General features: G+C 51.1%; 1 protein-coding gene across 2 annotated transcripts in view; it reads right to left on the bottom strand.

The window, feature by feature from the left end:
- IGF2BP2 (insulin like growth factor 2 mRNA binding protein 2) overlaps nt 1–17,475 on the bottom strand; it is a 66,179-nt gene extending 48,704 nt beyond the window's left edge. For both annotated transcript variants that reach the window (XM_075003732.1, XM_075003734.1), the window contains exons 1-2: nt 17,175–17,475; nt 16,379–16,439 (exon numbers count right to left, since the gene is read on the bottom strand). In XM_075003732.1, the coding sequence (XP_074859833.1) occupies nt 16,379–16,439; nt 17,175–17,352 (239 nt within the window). In that variant the 5' untranslated portion in view covers nt 17,353–17,475. The remainder of the gene's footprint in view (nt 1–16,378; nt 16,440–17,174) is intronic.
- Nucleotides 17,476–17,828: the final 353 nt, after the last annotated feature.

Raw genomic sequence — 17,828 nt, 5'->3', positions numbered from 1 at the left:
CCATTGCTGCTGCACATTCGGTGCTGCTCTGCAGAGTCACAGGTGTGCGGGGTTCTGACCAAAATCCTCCCAAGCTGAGCCCAAGTTTCACCATGCTAGTTAGATGACAACCGAGAACTGCTGCTGGCTTTGGAAAGCCTGGACCTCATCCCTCCGGTTCCAACCAACCAAGAAACTGAGGATCGCTGCAGAAACAGCTCTGAGCTTCCCCGGTGTGTGTTTGAGGCTGTGATAGAGGTGGCCAGGGCGAGGCTCCGGAGCTGTGTGAGGAACAGACTAAAGTAACGTCAACGGCCTCTTCTGTACGGGAGACGCAGGAGAAACGGCTGCCTCGCAGGTGGGCCCTCGGCAGGCGTCTGTCTCCAGCCCCGGGCCGCAGCGGCTCCGGAGAGTGTGTGCACAGGAGGTGACTCATGTGTAGTCAGGACTCAGCGCTGACAGCAGCCCCAGGAGTTTCCAAAGCAGCTGTCTGGGGGCACTGGGGGCACACTCAGGCGCCCCCATGGGCTCTCCCGTGCTCCAGGGCGCGGTCCTGCTGACACAGAAGAATGGTTAGGCTCCCGCCAGGGCTGCTACAACTCCCGAGGCCGTGCTTACAATGACAGCAAGGCGCAAGCCCGAACTCGGCAACTAAGCAGCCCTCAGCCCGATCCTGAGCCAGCTGCCATGGGCTCCTACCCTCGTGCACCCTGCAAGGCTACGTCTTGGCCTACTGCGGTCGGCGCACGTCGCATGCTGACAGCTCCAGATTATTACTTGGGGTTAAAAGTTCCCAGGGTGTTGTATTAACCCGACTTTGGGGCGTCTTCCTTCCCCAGAGGCACTCAGCGACCCTCCTTCGCTCCATCCTGCCCTCTCCTGGGCAAGCCCTAGCGTAGGCAGCTAGGCCAGCACCACACTCCTGGGCTGCCACAGCTGATTCGACAGCGGGACTGGAATAACTCACCCCAGCCAAAGCATTTCTTAGTGGTTGGTCATGGCCTACATGGGGCAGGCTGGCGGTAGGAGTACGTGGGTAGAGCTGTCTCGGAACACCTCTGGCGTAAAGACAAGAGCTAACATTTTGAGTATCAGATCAACAATGGAGACAAAACAGCCAAAGCCACAATCTTACTGCTGCATGTCCAAGGGCCATGGCAGGGGAGACCAGATACGTTTCTGGTCTTCATAAAACTATGCATGCACAGGTGTGTACACACACGCACACGCACACGCGCGTGCCCTTTAGAGGACTGCTGCCAAGTCCAAGCTTGGTCTTACTTTTCTGTAGTAAAAGGGTGAACCCAATGGAGCCTTTCAGGCTACATTTGACCTTGGAAGGAATCTGGCCACCAGAACAGGACAGAAGGTGGCACCTTTCATGGAAAAAAAAAATCTGTCATTTCAAAAGATCGATACATCCATTCGCCACTTATGGGTCATGCCCAGCCATAAAAGGCAGAACTGGAAAAACGAGACCTCACCCAGGTAGAAACACGGCAAAACGGTGCCGGCAGCTGGCAGAGGAACCGTGCATAAAAAGTCTTCGCCTTCATCGGCGAGGACGGAGGGAGCGATCTTTGGTTACTGGGCAAATAAAACAAGGGAGATCATCCCCAGACAGCGGGTGTAGAAAGATGGCAAGATCTGCCGACTAGAGAAGCAAGTGAAAAACCACCAGGGTAAGTCTCCACTAGCGAGTTTCTGAAAAAGCCGGGGTTCTTTTGAAAAATCCCATGGGGCCTCTACACCCAAAATGGGTTCGTTCGAAGGTAAGATTCTTTCGGGGGGGGGGCGGAGTGTGAAGATGCCTCGGGGACCCTGTTTTCAGAAGAACAGTCCTCATGGTGCTGGATTTTTTGATCTCTGGCCTGTTCTTTCAAAAGAACGGGGGCTGTGCGGATGTTTTCTATCTGCTTTTTTTGTCTGTGGACGTGCTCTTTCCAAAGAAGTTTTTTCGGACACAACCTTCCCGAAGGACTTCTTTCGAAGGACCGCTGTAGTGTAGAGGTAGCCAAGCTGGCCACAGCAAAGGCAGCTCAAGGTTCTCGGGAACAGAAAGAAGCTGCTTCTTTGCAGAAAAGTCACAAATGCCAGCTGACCGTGCGAGGACTGCAACCAGGTACAAATCACAGTCTCACCGAAACTTCTGTACTCAGCAATCTTCTCGTTGATTTCAGCCAGCACTTGCTGGTGTCTTTAAAGAGCCGTATGGATTTTTAACACAGGGTGAAAGTAAGTATTTACACGCAGAATACATAAAAACGGAACAGCTGGGAAGGGCAGACCGGCCCCACAGAGAGCCTCATACATATTTCTCAGAAAAGCCACGTCAGTTCAGCAACCGAGCATCACAGAAAGAACGATGGTTATGTGCTGGCCGGGCAATCCGCTGGAGTCCTTATTCAAAAAGGAAGGAGTAGATTTTATAACACTCCAGAGAGATTCACAGATCCTAAAGCCAGAAGGGACTACTGCGATCCACTCCTCTGACCTCCTGCATGGTGCAGACCTGCCCCAGAATCCTTCCTGGGGCAGAGGGGTTAGAAAAAGATATGTTCAATCCCGATTTAAAAGTTATCACAGATGGAGAATCCACCCACCATGGTGTTGGCTTGTTCCAGCAGTTAATTACTCCTCTCTTAAAAAACTCACACCCCGTTTCCAGTCTGAACAGATCTAGCTTCGACTTCCTGCCATGGGAACACTGGGACCTTTCTCTGCTAGACCGAAGTACTCATTAATAAATATTTGCTCCCCACATAGGTACTCCTGGACTGATCAACTCATCTAACATTCTGTTGTAAGACTCAAAGGGCTTCGTCTATTTAGTGCATCGCTCTAAGAGGTCTCGTACTCCTCCAGTAATGCTGGTGGCTCTTCTATGACCCTCTCCCAGTTATCATCAACATCCCTCTTGTACTGTGGATGCCAGAACTGGAGGCAGGATTCGTATCACTGCCAAATATCTCTCTGCTCCCCTGCAGCTGAGGATCACTCTAGCCATAGCACCACACTGGGAGCTCACGTTCAGGGATTATTGACCGCCATCCACAATCCTCTTTCAGTCATTGCTTTTCAAGATAAAATCCCCTCCTCCCGCCCAGTGTAAGTCTGGCCCCGTGCTTTGTTTCTACACATAGACACAGACATTTAGCGATCTTAAAAACGTGCCATGTGTGGTGTCAGGGACGATGTTATGTTTTCTCCCAGGTTTTTAATGAAACTGTAAAACAGCAGAGGGCTGAGAACTGATCTTTTCAGGATCCCGCTGGAAACACTTCTGCTCAATGCCAGCTCCTTGGTTAGAGTTACTTTTGTGAGATTCACCCAGTCCACCTGCTTTTAATCCATTTAATGTGTGCCATGTCAACTCGATAGCATTCTCGTTTTTTTAATTGAAATGTCACGCGCTACCAAGTCAAATGCATTACAGAAGGTCTATTACATCAATGCTATTAGCTTTATCACAAACTTGAAATTTAATCAAAAAGATATCAAGTTAGTGTGACAAGACCTATTCTCCAGAAGCTCACGCCGACTGTCATTAATTACACTATCCTCTTAATTCTTTATGAATCAAGTCCATTACCTTGTCCAGGATCAATGTCAAAATGACAGCCAATACCCAATGCATCATTGTGTTTACCTTTTGCAAAATATTGGCAAAGCATTGGCTTTCTTCCTGTCTTTTGGAAGTTCCAAGACTTGCTGGAACACGAGTGTTAATTTGCAGTAAGCTCCTCAGCCAGCTCTTTTCAAACTCGCCACCGCAAGTTTTGGAACATGCTGATTTTAAAATGTCTAATTTTACTAGCTGCTGCTTAACAGACTTAAGAGACTAGTGGAATGGAAAGAGTGTAATTACTATCACAATGAAAAAGCATTATCTGTTTTTTCTAGCTACAGAACAGAAATATTGCCTTTTCTACATTACTATTGAGAAATCTAACATTTCCATGGTGTAACAGACTAGTACCATTTTAAGTATCCTTTTTGTTCCAAATACACTTGAAAATCTCCTTATTGCTCTTGACTCTGTTGGCCATGGATTTCTCCTTGTCTTCCTTTGCTTCCTGCATCACATTTCTGGTTAATATTCACTACTGTTGACTTTCCCTTTTTTCCTGTTTGTGTGCGTGTACACAGACATACAGTTTTGTAAGTTGTCTTCACTTCCCCTCTAAATCAGGTCATTTTCCACACCAATACTGCCTTCCTCCTCACTGGTGACTTTTGTTCTTAAGCAATTCCCACTTATCAGTCACATTTTTCTGATTAATTTCTTCCTCCTGGCTGATCTGGCTCATTATTGTTTTCAACTTTGTGGAAGTGGCTCTCCGAAAGCACCGCGTGCGCACATTATCAAATACACAAAAACTGTTTTGGACTTTGCTCCTGACTTGTGACAACTCCCATTGTTACAGTATTTCAAGAGTGCTGCACATCAGAATAATGGCGTTTCTTATTTACTCTTTCATAGTTCATTAGTGGTGAATATCCATATATGAAAGTAATTGCTCTGTTATCACTTAGGCATTTTCCCTGTGTCTTACCCCAGAGCTAAGATTTTTGGTGGTATCAGAAAACACCACTGTACACACCAATTACATGCTATAATTTGATCTGGTTTGATACAAAAACATGGCAGCTCTCATTCCCACAGGCACTGAGGAGTCTATAGACAGAATATGGAGGTACACCTAGCTCATGGAACTGGAAGGGACCTTCAGAGGTCATTGAGTCCAGTCCCCTTCCCTCCCCATCCCTAACAGATTTTTTTTTTGCTTAATCTATTGCCCCAGATCCCTAAACATCCCCTGCAAGGGCTGAACTCACCACCCTGGGTTTAGCAGGCCAGTGTTCCAACCACTGAGTTATCCATTCCACCCCACAAGCCGGTCTCCTTCAGTAATTTGCTACAGGTCAACAAACAGAGGCATCTGCCATTTCCAGAAGCACATAGTTGGTATGGTCTACTTGGAAACCATGCCACATAGCCTCTTGTGCAGTGGTTCTTAACCTAGGGGGTGGGATGTTGACCTTTCTGGGGGTGCAAGACAGGCCAGATTTTTTGAGAAGGTAAATCAGGGAAAACACAGATTAAGCCCAGGCATGTAAGTGCAGCTACTTTGTTTCATCAAACCTATGTATTTATTAACATCACACTTTTTTTTTTAACGATTACTGTAATATACAAACAAAAAATTATTCTCAAAGCTTTTAAGTGAAATTCTCTCGCTACAAAATACAGCGTACTGCCACACTGTGGGGTATTTCTTGACGCAGGCACAGCTGACGATGGGGCAGCACGGCGGCTTTGTTTGAATTCAGTTGGCCGCTAACGGTTAGTGTGTCGGTTACGGTTTACTTCCACAGCAAAATTCTGCAACGCCTCTGGGTAGTACTGGAGTATTTTTGTATGCCTCCTGTGCTATGATGTCATAGAATACTAGGACTGGAAGGGACCATGAGAGGCCATCGAGTCCAGCCCCTTGCCCCACTGGCAGGACCAAGTACTGTCTAAACCATCCCTGACAGACATCTAACCTGTTCTGAAATATCTCCAGTGATGGAGATTCCACAACCTCCCTTGGCAATTTATTCCACTGTTTGACCATCCTGACAGTTAGGAACTTTTTCCTAATTGCCAACCTAAACCTCCCTTGCTGCAGTTTAAGCCTGTTGCCTCTTGTTCTATCCTCAGAGGCCAAGAAGAACAAGTTTTCTCCCTCCTCCTTATGACGCCCTTTTAGATACCTGAAAACCGCTATCATGTCCCCCCTCAACCTTCTCTTTTCCAAACTAAACAAGCCCAATTCCTTCAGCCTTTCTTCATAGGTCACATTCTCTAGACCTTTAATCATTCTTGTGGTGAGTAATAACAGAAAACTATTTTACATATACTGAATATGCCTTTAACTGTGTACAGCCCCACACCCCCCAGCTGCATTTTTGATCGGGGGTGCAAGAACACATTTTGAGAACCAAAGGGACGCAGGCTGCCAGTAAAGGTTAAGACCCTCTGCTCTGGTGTCATCAGCAGCGCTACACCCTCTGCTCACCGGCGATGTCGGCCAGAGCGCTGTGTGGGGTAGATCCTGGAGGGCTAATCCTTGCCAGTCCAACCGGATTCAGAATGCTACTTCCCCTTCCGAGACCATTCCCCCTTTTCGGCGGGCAGGGCGAGGGGGTGAATTCGGTAACATGTATCTTCTTGATCACACCCACATCAAACCGTCCGGCCGGGTTGGTTCTTTGCCGGACTTTCACAGGCCCTGCTAATGTCAAGCCTGGGAGCACAGCGATAACAATGCCAGCCCCTCCCTAGTGAGTTCATTCAGTAGCTGGTGGCAACAGAGGCTCTGGCGCTGTCCAAGGCCATTCATAAAATCAGACTCCTAGAAGGTGTGGTGGGAATGCAGGGTTCCCTGCACACTGCTCTGGAGACAATGGTCACAGGCTCGAAACAAGAGGCTGGCCCCACCCCAGGGAGCTTGCAACTTACCAGGCGGGCCGGGCCAGGCTGTGATACGAGAGGCCTCGCCTCCCCTGGAATTGCTAGAGGGTACTGCACGATCCCATCTCCTTCCAGCTGTGCTAAGAGCCACCAAGCAACGCTCCCACTCCATTTTCCACTGGGCTGGAATAAATTTTGTTCTGTGCACCAACACACACGGAGGTGCACTACCCACACCACTGGCTGTGGGCGCTCCGCTAGTCAGCTGAGCGGCATGCGAATCTCTCCCAGATGGCGGCCCGAGCACTCAGCCTACAGGGAACACTGGTCTGAAGCCATCTCAGCCCCCCACAAACTCCTTCAGGGGGACTGAGTAACAGCGATGCCCGATGCCCTCAGTCTGGGGTGAACTCTGCGCCTCGGCACCAGTCTCTTGTGGGGAAACTCACTTCCTCCGCTCCCCCTCTCCTCCCTAACCCTGACACACCTACCCAGGGGCTAGCCGAGAGACCAAGCGGCAAAGGCTCTCTGCCCACCCTCTGGGGCCAGACCTGGATGGTGGCCTGTGGATGGCTGCTGAAGGCCAAGGAGTGGACTCGTGGGGGGGGGCCGGATTCGGAGAGCAGGGGGCTCAGCCTGGTGCCCAAGGGGCCGCAGCCCCCGCTCCGGCACAGCTCTGCCGGCACACACAGGGGACCGGAACCTTGTGCCTCCAACCAGCTGGGAACCGAACGCGTTGGGGGCGGGGGACTCTAGCTGGCTCAGACCTGGCCTCCTGGGTCCCCCAAGCCCAGGATGTGGCCACAACCAGGGCATTCGGGCGGGGGGCCAGGGCAGAAGTCAGTCAGCTCGGGAGACCAAAAGCAGTAGGGCGGGAGAGCCTAGGTAGTGGCTGCTGATGGTGCACTGAGGACAAGAGGAAACGGGACAGTGTTTGGAGAGGGGGTGGAAATAAGGCTCAGAGGGTTTAAGACACAGGAGGACAGCCAGGACCCAGCTCCACCTCAGATCCCAGCCTCAGGGAGCAGAGGGTGGCACCAGGCAAGGTCCCGTCTCCCCCCAGAGGTGGGGGGGTGGCAGACAAAGCACCGGGGGAGAGGAGCTGCAATCTGGGGGGCGGCTCTGGGGGTTGGGGGGGCAGAAGGGGGGGACAAGCTGACAGACGAGGCCGTGAGCCGAGACCCTGTTTCCTCCGGGGGGGCAGGAAAGCCGGGGCTCTCAGTGGCCATGGGAGGATGGAAGGAGGTGAGGGCTGGGGCCGAGCACAGAGCCTGGAAGAGGGAGCTCGGAGCAGCAGCTGGGAAAGGCAAGTCCAGAGCAGGGAGTGGCTGAGCCCAGCCAGGCTGAGGGGGCCAGAAAGCAGCCCAGGAGAGGCAGGGAGAACGGCAGGTGGGAGCTGTCCTTGCCCAGGAGCAGAGAGGTGTGAGCAGGGGGTAGCCAGGCCGCGTGACAGGCTTGTGCAGGCAGAGAGGCTGGAGGGGGCCGAGTGCCTGGAGACGGGAGGGGCAGAGGCCCCCCGAGGAATGCAGCAGCGAGCGGGGAGCGAGGAGGCAGGGAGCGGGGGGTTAAGTCTCTGGCACCAGAGCAGACGTCCGTCGACGTCCGTCCGGAGGCAGCAAGCGGGGAAGTACCAAGCGTGTTGTGAAGCTGGAGGAGAGGTGTCGCCAGGGCACATGTCACTGAGCCGAGCTAACCCGCTGCAAAGCTCAGCAGAGCCGGAGCTCACCCCCGCCAGCTCTCCCAGAGCCCCAGCTGCCTCCGCAGAGGAGCCCAGCTGCGGGCGACCTCGTAAAAACCCGAGCGGCTGCTCCTCTAGGCAGCAGACTAACCACCCGGGGCTCAGCCGCCCTTCTCTGAGCATCGGCCAGGCCTGGGAACCGCACCACAGCGGCCTCCTTCCAGACCATCTCTTTAGGCACTAAACTGCCCCGTCATCGGCCCAGCTGGCCCCTGAGGAACTGGGGGGACAGCAGCCACGTGCAACAGTGCCCCCAAGGTGGAATGGAAACCTGTCCTTCGGGCTCGGCAGTTTCTCAGGAGAGCAAATCTCGCCTCTCCAGAGACATCAGTGCAGCAGCTCTCCCCAGGAAGATGCACCTGGCCGGGTCTCTCTCCAGCAACACGCCCCTCCCGCCCCAACATCAAACTCACAGCCACTGGGACTTGACATTCCCACTGCCAACCCGCGTCTGGTGCTGTACGCAGCAAGAGGCCCTCCCAAAGCAGCTGCAGGCAGAACAAACAGAACAGCCCCGGCTGGTTGTGGTGGTGGCCGGAGGGGGGCCGGGGGGGGAGAGAAAATAACATCGCTATCCCCTCGTGCAGCCGGGGAGGTGTGTGAAATACACAGCGCTCTCTACCCGACACGTCGCACCCGCACCCGCACAACACGCTGTAACACACCAGAGAAGCTCCTTCAAGGAAGGCATCGAGTTCCTTCAAATTAGAGATGCCACCCACCGCTGGCTTGGACAAAGACACGCCATAATGGTAGCTCTTAACCACTGTTAAATATAGGCGCTTGAATGTAGCCTGTGCGCGCCCCTGCCTTCTCCCCCGCCACCCGACCTATGGAAAAGACCGATCCCAGAGCTCCCACACCACAACCCCACTGCCTACGCACCTACATGGCGAGTGAGATCTGTCGCGTGTGAACACCCAAGGAACCAATCACAGCAGACAGGGTCTCTGAAAACTATCTCCGCCAGAGAGAACTAAGGTGGCCTGGGTGGGTGTTTCTTTGTAGGTCTTTATTCTGCATCCAGGTTAGATCACTGTCCTCTTGGACATAAGGTCTCCACTTTCCAGCAACTCTCTGCTTAAGCGACTTAATAATGAACATCAAGCAGCTGCTCTTCTTAATTCAGGATTGGTTTTCAACACAGCTTCTCGAACAAACTACCCACTAACGACCTGATAAGAATAGAGAGAGAGACAGCCGGGTTGGTCCGGTTTCTATCAAAACAAAAAGGCAGTTGTCCAGTAGCACCTTAAAGACTAACAAAATAATTGATTAGGTGACGAGGTTCGTGGGACAGACCCACTTCTGCACATCTGCAGAAGTGGGTCTGTCCCAGGAAACCTCGTCACCTAATTAATTATTGCGTTAGTCTTTAAGGTGCTACTGGACAACTGCCTTTTTGTTTTGATAAGATTACGTATTTCTTCAAATGCTATCTTAAGGCAAAGGGGAAGGGGCAGATAGGGAGATGGACAGACAGTTGAGAGGAGAAGCCATTTATGTTGTTCTCCCTCCAATTCTCACACCTCAACATCAACACAAGGGGTGTGGGGAGGAGAACCATAAATATTTTTCACAGACTTGAAGGAGAGCTCTGGGCAAGCTGAAAAGCTCAGCTCTTTCCCCAACAGAAGTCAGTCCAATAAGACACGTTCCCAACCACTTTGTCCCACCATTGCCATTATATTTACTTTGCTGAACTCCTGGTTGGTGAGCTCTCTGCTCACGTGCCACAGACCTTTCAGGACCCGACCCACCAAAAAAAAAAAAAAAAGGCATCTGCGTGTTGCTTTTTACAAGCTGTAATGCTGTATTCCTATCCGAGCAGACCCCTTTCTTCATCAGGACGGGATAACACATCTGCCCACACAATTCAGAGCCCTTTCAAGACATCACCTTCTACGTGCTGGTGACGGGGAGAAGGGAAGCGCATAAACCCAACAGATGAACCATAAATATTCATCGAGATGTACTTCCGAGACAGTTCCTTCATGAGCCCACTTTTCACTTTAAACAAGCGACAAGAGACGACAAGCTTTAGATTCAGAGGTTCAGCAGGTGTATTTACAATAATCCCCGCACACAGGGGAACAGGGGTTTCCCAACAAGGTGATACACATAAAAATTGGTGTGTTTTACCCAGAGGTCTACTCTCTCCTCAATAAGCCTGCGTACCTGGCATGTAAAGTTACACAAGGGTAGTAAAAGGAGAACTGCTGTCTATAAAAGGTGACACGAAGGCTTGAAACTTAATTCCATTCTAGAAATTCAGACATCTCCAGCAGCATGTGGAACCCTTGCAAAGAAAGAGAACACACACCTTGTCGTCAAGACACAAACAGCAACGTATGAGAGTAGGGCACATTTAAGCATCACATAAGGCACCATTTGAAATGAAAAAAAAAAAAATCTTGGAAAAGTACATTTCACGACTCCAAAATGGGCTTTTTCTCCAATGGCATTTACAACAGGCAAGGTCTCTCCACAGCTTCATCCACAAAAATTGCATCTGCTCCCTCACACTGGTTCAATATGTGGAAAACCAAACTGAAGTTCATGATCAGAAGAGGGGGAAAAAAAAAAAAACCCTTAAGAATAATGCTGGAAGAACATTGCAATTTGAGTGCCCAAAATAGAACCCATTCATGCCACCGAATGCAAATTATAAGTTTGCAAAAGCAACCAGTGGAATTAGAAAAGTAAAAGAGCTTTTTAAAAAGTGTTGTAATGAGAGTGAACTTGGGAGGAGGGATGAAGAATATTTCCCATGCTGAATCCCTCAAAGTGTCATTCTGGTTTGCTAAGATACTCAGCACACGCAGCAGGTCACACTTTGAAACCCAAGGCCAGCTAACGCCAATTCCCTACACTGCTATGGGGTAGGTAAACAGCATATTTAAAAAGCATGCAAGGTCATCATTCTTTAATAAGCCAGTTAACTCTGGTTTAACTGTGACTGTATCGCAGCTGTTTAAGAAGATGTAAATGACACTCCATATACCGTTATCTGTGCCATGTAAACAGAACCAAACTAGTCTGAGACTCAGATCATGCAGCAATACCCAGGGGAACCCTGTGATTCCTTTTTGTAAAGTTCCTGGTTAAATTTTGTAAAACTAAAATGATTTGGGTCTATCCAGCTCCTTTCTAGAATTCCAGAAGTGCAGCTGGCATTTTAATCTTTGACTACTATCTGGAAAAAAACAACAACAACAACAAAAACGTGGCATGAATGGGCTTTGGAAAAAGTCAAATGTTCACAGCTCAGGAAAATCAGGTTTCTTTCACTGCAGGGCGCACGCAATTACTTGGGGATGTGCGTACAGAAAGGAGTCAAGCGGTTGAATCTAAAGAAGTAAATCCTCAGTCATGTCTCCTAGCTGGCCTTTGCTAGATCAAGGGTGAGGTTTCTTAGGAGAGCACTAACCAGATCATTTTGCATGTAGATCATTTCGGTCCCAATTGCTCACATCAAGGACAAGCAAAACCACCACCTGGTGGTCATGATACTAGCCTTCTGCCAGTCCACGTTTTCTGCCACACAAACCTTCCCCTTGATACGGCCGCACTAAAAGATTTAGCAAGCAGTGCCATGCTAAGGCTCTGCCCCTCCGTCCAATTTTTTTTTTAAATACATATTGCTTTACTTCAAACAACTACCACCAAAATGAATCATGAAAAGTATTACAGACCAGTACCTCTAACCACATGGGGCAGTTGTACCAAGTCAGTTTCAGACAGCCACAATGATTCACGCTTCAACGTCAAACAGTCTGAACTCCCAAAAATTAAACCTATCCCATAAAACGGGCATTTTCCTTTGTAAAAACTCTGGGTTTTCATTATTTGTGACAACCACCAGAGCAAACGCCTAGGCACATGTAAATCTTTTCCCCATTTCAGAATTCATTTGTGAACTCTAGTAATGCTCTTGAAAAGAGCAGCAAATCCTTTTAATGGGGGATTCCAGGTCTAGGGAGACACACTAGCTTTCACCCTTGAATGTTGTAAATTTGGAATTTACCAAGTAGCTAAGATGTAAGAATTCCTTTTGAAAATGGAGAAAGAGCTCTGTTCCCCGAATCCCTGTGAGAGTAGACCCACAGGTGCAATTCTGACAGTTGTTCCTTACCCCTATCTCTAGCCACAGAAAACACTAAAAGAGACCCAGGACATGCCATGGGCAAGGAAGGCATTTAAATGAAAAACAGTTTAATAAAAGTGGAGAAAGTGTCCAGATTTTTAGAAAAAGGGTCTTTGTTTAAAAAAAAAAATTGCACTGCTTCGATTCAACTGCAAAAAACCTAGACCTGTATGCATTAGGCATCTGTATTTGTTAAAGTAAATCAGAAAATGGCTGTACTACCAGAGTTTGGCCATTAAACAGAAAAGTAAAATATTTTTAAATGTTCTATTAAACTAATGTGAAGACCTCTCTAATTAGCTCACAGTGGATTGTTCTAGATGACACTAAGATTATATATCTTCATTTTTTACCAAATAATATTTAAATCCTAAAAAAGGACTTTTCAAATAAAGAAACTGGAAATTTAAAGCACTGGGAAAATTACATTGAGTTATTAAAACTGACCTATTTTATTTCTGCTGAATATACAGTGCGTGAAAGTTAGCATGACCAGTTTTTTGTTTTGTCCGTAACAATTTTTTCAGTCTTTTAATATTTATGATCATTATTAACTACCTATTCAGAATCTGCAGGTAAGAAGCAAAGTTTTCAATGCACAACACATCTGCATAAAAGTATAACTACAGGACCTTCTTTAAAACACACTAAGCTTCTCATTCAGTAAATTCTTGAAACAGTATGATTTTAAGCAAATGACACATCCTTTGTTCCCAGAGAATTTAAAGATTACATGATAAAACGTTTTTTTTTTTAAATTAGTTTGTCTATGCACAATGTAGCACTTACAAACAAAAAACAATCAACTTACTGTTTTCCTTAACATTCTCATAGGAAACAAAAATCATTTGCATTAATGAGAACACAATTACTGGTTTTTAAACTCGTGAAAGACAAGTTCATCAGCTCTCCTGCACTACCTGAAACTATTTTTCATCACCTTGAGCTCTGTAACCTCCAACCTTGCCACATTACCATGGAGAGATGTGTAGAAAGTGGCTCACACCGCTACCTCTGACTAGTTTACATTATTTTCTTAGCTACATAAAGACCTCCAGAGGAGAATGGGAGGTCATTTTTGTTTGTGTTTTTCAAAAAAACTAATTCCTGAAGAGTTTCAAGGAAATGATTTTAACTCAACACAGCAGTAAGAATAAAAAAATTCCTATTCACACATCGAGAGGTTTCAGGCACATTTCCATAACTGGATTCATTAAATCCAAACACTTCAATGCTACAGTCTCAGTACAAACATATTCTAGCATAAAAAGTATCAAACAAAACCATAAAACACAAAACAAACTTAGATCAAAAGATTTTAAAATAATAAATAGAATTAACTCGAGAGAAAGCTCACATTTAGGAGGAGTTCTCTGCAGTTTTGTTCAATCATTATCCATAGCATCAGAATTGTAGGACAGTTGTTAAGAACTTGTGTTCAACGTGCAAAGTTCTCAGAGCCTACACAGCTAAGTTAGACAAACTTTTCTGCAGAGTTATGGGTACTGGACAGGGTCCTGTGTGTGCAGATTAAGGGTCCCCAAATATTGGTGTCATTGAAATCAAATGGGAATCGTGCCTTACTGCACAACATCTAATTCTTGCAAGCATTAGGCTAGTTTGTGGGTTCTCTACAGAGAAAAACTAAAGAGAGCCTGTGTAAGCCTTTATTCCATGATAAAACCACATTATAAGAAACAGAATGACATGTCCAATCTAACTTATATTAGGCCAAAAGACAACTTTCTCTTAACTGCGTGTCTAAAACAAAGCAACAGCTTTTTCACAGATTAAAAAACCCACGCTCAAATCCAAACATTGGTGAGCACCAATCTGAGGGAAGCCCAGCCACCAAACCGAAATAGAAACAACTGAACAGACAGCAGAAAAAAGGGAAAAGAAGTATTAGGTGCTCTCTCTCAATGTTCAATTATTTTATTTTATTTTATTTTATTTTATTTTTTTTGCCAGAGATCTCCCATCTTTTACTGGGGCTGCAGGTAAAGAATAATTCACTGTTTGCATCTCTTTGCTTCACGTAACAATCTGGAAGCGGCACAAAAAAACCCACCCCCAAGCAGTCCTGTAGCACCTTAAAGACTAACACATTTTGTTTATTAGGTAATGAGCTTTTGTGGGTAAGCCGCACTAATACGTCCCCAAAGAACTGTACTTCTAGCTAACTGGGGCTGCAGATGGGTGATTCTGAAAGAAGTCCTAAGAGTGCAAGAACATTGAAAAAAAGTTACTTGCAAAGATTTGGCTGTTTGGAAATAAAGAGTTTTTATTTTTCTCCTCCTCCTTCAGGTAAAACTCTACATGCTCATTGTATATGAAACCTGAATACTGTCACATCCTTCACCTATGGGCATGTGCAACAATCAACAATGTCACACATGGTGCCAGACACCCATCTCCCACAAAGCTGGATTAAGTTTCCACATACCGTATTTTAAAAAAACCTGACAACCAAACACGCCGAAAATACCCAGCATGAGGCTGGGAAAGCAGCAGCAGCAAATGAAAACAGTCAACCAGAGCCTTTGCATGCAGTTTGTATAGCCAGATTTCCAACATCTCCCAGGAGCACATGTTCAAAGAGCGAGAGCACAAATTCTACTCGACTTTTTCGAGTTACACCTTCCGGACACCTGGTTAAAAATTTCATTTCAAAGAACTTGAAGCTGGCGACGCAGCTCTCTTGTGGAATAATTAAAACAAGGCAGGAAGAACTCCACTTGGCAAAAACAAAAGCGTGAATTATTTTTCTTTTGCTGGGAGCCCTTTACAAAGCTGGCATTTAACCCAAGCCACATTTTGCACCCTTGAAACTCTCGCAGATCTCCACCGGCAGCCAAGTAATTTTCAGCGTCAAACTGGCTTTAACGCTGTCCCTTTACCGATTGCAGGGGGAGGAGACAGAGCAGGAACAGAACCGACACACTGAAAGCTGCCCTGCCCCATGCTTTGGAAAGTTTCCTTCTTGTGGCGCTTTTGAAAATAAAATACACCAAAGAACAGGGCAAATCCTGCCCTGTTCCCAAGCCCCTGCCTGTTGAGCATGACACAAGGAACAACACAGTGTACAGCCACCCGGAACACTCTCGAAAAACACCTTTCCCCTTATAATAACACTCCAACGCTATCACCCCAGCCCCAGCAGGAAGGCAGGCCTTGCACAAAAATCACGCCTGCCTTCCTGTGCCGCCGAACATCTGCCCCAGTGCTTGCAAATACATTTCTCAAGGTGAAAAAAAGCGCCTGCCCCTGCGCTGGGCATTTAAAAAGGGTGCAGGGCTGCTCTTGTAGGGCTGTGAAAGTTTATGTTCAACACTTGCCCCGGGGAAAGCCTGAAAGTTGCTCACAGGACAACAACTACAGCAACTCAGACTGTGAGTTGGATTTTTGTGGCTGAAGGGCTTCGCGGTCCGAAACCACGTCCACAAAACGCTTCTGGGAACGGGCTACGTCCTGGTGGGGGGCACAACGGTCCCCAGGCGAAGAAGTGTCCCACGGCGCGGCGCCCGAACTCAAGGGAAACGCGAAGGGGAGCTCAGGCGCCACAAAGGGCCCCGCGCTGCAACCATCCCCATGACAGGCCAGCCCCGTTTCCAGGCCCCCTCGGGTCACAGCCGGCCCCGAGTCCGGCTCGCGGGTGGCCGCCACGCCAAGGGGGCTTTTGGCCTGGCGCCACTCTGGAAAGCGAAGCCCCAAGGCCGGCCAGGGCTCCCCGCTCAGCTGCCCCACAGGCCCTGCTGCTGCCCCCAGCCCTGGGGAGGCGCAGGCGCAGGGCCCCAGCCCCTGGAGCAGCAGCCGGGGGACTTGAGCTGACACTGTAAATATTTACTACTTACTTGCCACAGGAAGTCCTCCCCAGAGCCTGTGCTGCCATTGTGCGGCGGGGGGAGGGGGAGGCTGCCCCTCCCGAGGCGCCCGGGCAGAGGGGGGCGCAGGGCGGCGGGGGGAGGCTACAGGCGCCGCCGGCCGCCCCCTCCAGCGCCCGGCCGGGATTCGGAGCGGCCGCGTTCACACGGGCGGCGGGCGCGGGCGTTACCTGAGCTTCCGCGGCACCGAGTAATCCACCTCCAGGACCTTGCCGTGCAGCTCCGCTTTCCCTTTAAAAGACAAGAGCGGCCGCGGCTCAGCGGGGCGCCCCCCGGGCGGGCTGGAGCGCGGGGGCAGCCATGCTCCGCTCCCCGGGGCGAGCGGCGCTCCGCGGGCGCGGCGCCCGGGCGATCTCCGCGCAGCCCGGCCCCGGGGGCCGCCCCGGCTGCTCCCCTCCGGCCTCGCCTCCCCCCCCACCCGGCCCGGGGCGCCGGCTCGGCCGGGGGCGCCCGGCGGGGCGGCCAGAGGGCCCCCCGCGTCCCGGGCTGCGTCGGCCTGGCGCTGGCGTGCGGCTGCCGCGCTCGCTCGCTCGCTCGGGCCCCCCGGCTGCCGCTCGGCCGCGCTTTGCTCCGCGCCCCCGGCGAGTTGGGGCCGGGCACCTCGTAGAAAGGTGCCCGGGGCCGGGCGGGTGGCGAGGGGGCGGCGGGCGGGGGGGTCCCGGGCCCCGGCGCCCCCCAGAAAAATCGGAGAAAAAAATCAGGAAAAAATCGCCGGGGCTGGAGCGAGGCGAGGGCGCGGGGCGGGAGCGGCGCGTCCCGCAGGGCCGGCCGAGGGGGGGACTCGGGGCCGCAGCCGGGGGGCGGGCGGGCAGCGCGGGGGGGCCCGAGCCCGGGACCCCCGGGGGCGGGGCGGGAGCGGGACGCGATCGCGGGGGTCCCGGGGCCGGGCCGGGCCGGGCCGGGGGGCGCTGCCCGGCGGAGCGGGGCGCGGCGGGTGCCCTGCGCTCGGGGCGCCGCGGCGCTTACCCGAGAGGGTCTCGATGGCCCGGATGGCCCAGTTCTGGTCCGGGTAGTCCACGAAGGCGTAGCCGGACTTGAGCAGGACCTGGCCGGCCAGGGGCAGCTTCCTGTCCCCGAAGAGCTGCCGGAGCTCGTCGGCGGTGGCGGCGGGGCTCAGGTTCCCGATGTAGAGCTTGTTCATCATCCGCCGCTTCGCGGGGAGCCCGCGGCCCCTCCTGCCCGCCCGCCGCCGCCGGCACAGACCCGGGCACCGCGCTGCGCCACCCGCCGGAGCCTGCAACAGCGCCCCGCAGCCGGGCAGCGGGCGGAGCCCAGCCCAGCCCAGCCCAGCCCGCCCCGCGTGTGCCGCCTCCCCCGCCCTCCCCGGGGACACCGCGCCGGCTCCGCCCGCCGGGGGCGCAGCGGGGCTCTCCCCGCCCGGCGCCCGCTGCTGGGGAGCCCCCTCCCGCCCGGGGCGCCGCGGGCGCGGGAGGGGCGGATCTCCCGCTGCGCCGTAGGACACACCCCCCCCTCCGCCCCACTGAAAGCATGTGGGGTGAGCGCGGCCGCGGCCCGCCCCTTCCGCCCGGCTCCGGCCTCGGCGGTCCGGCTGCGAAATGGGCGCAGGGCGCTGCCCTCTCCCGCCCCGGGCGCCCTTCGCCGTCCCGCTGCCGCTGGAGG

The sequence above is a fragment of the Carettochelys insculpta genome, chromosome 10 (assembly GCF_033958435.1).
Source record: "Carettochelys insculpta isolate YL-2023 chromosome 10, ASM3395843v1, whole genome shotgun sequence".
In the NCBI taxonomy this organism is placed as follows: domain Eukaryota; kingdom Metazoa; phylum Chordata; order Testudines; family Carettochelyidae; genus Carettochelys; species Carettochelys insculpta.
The sequence above is the reverse complement of the archived record's forward strand: the minus strand, read 5'-3'. Positions and strand labels throughout refer to the sequence as shown.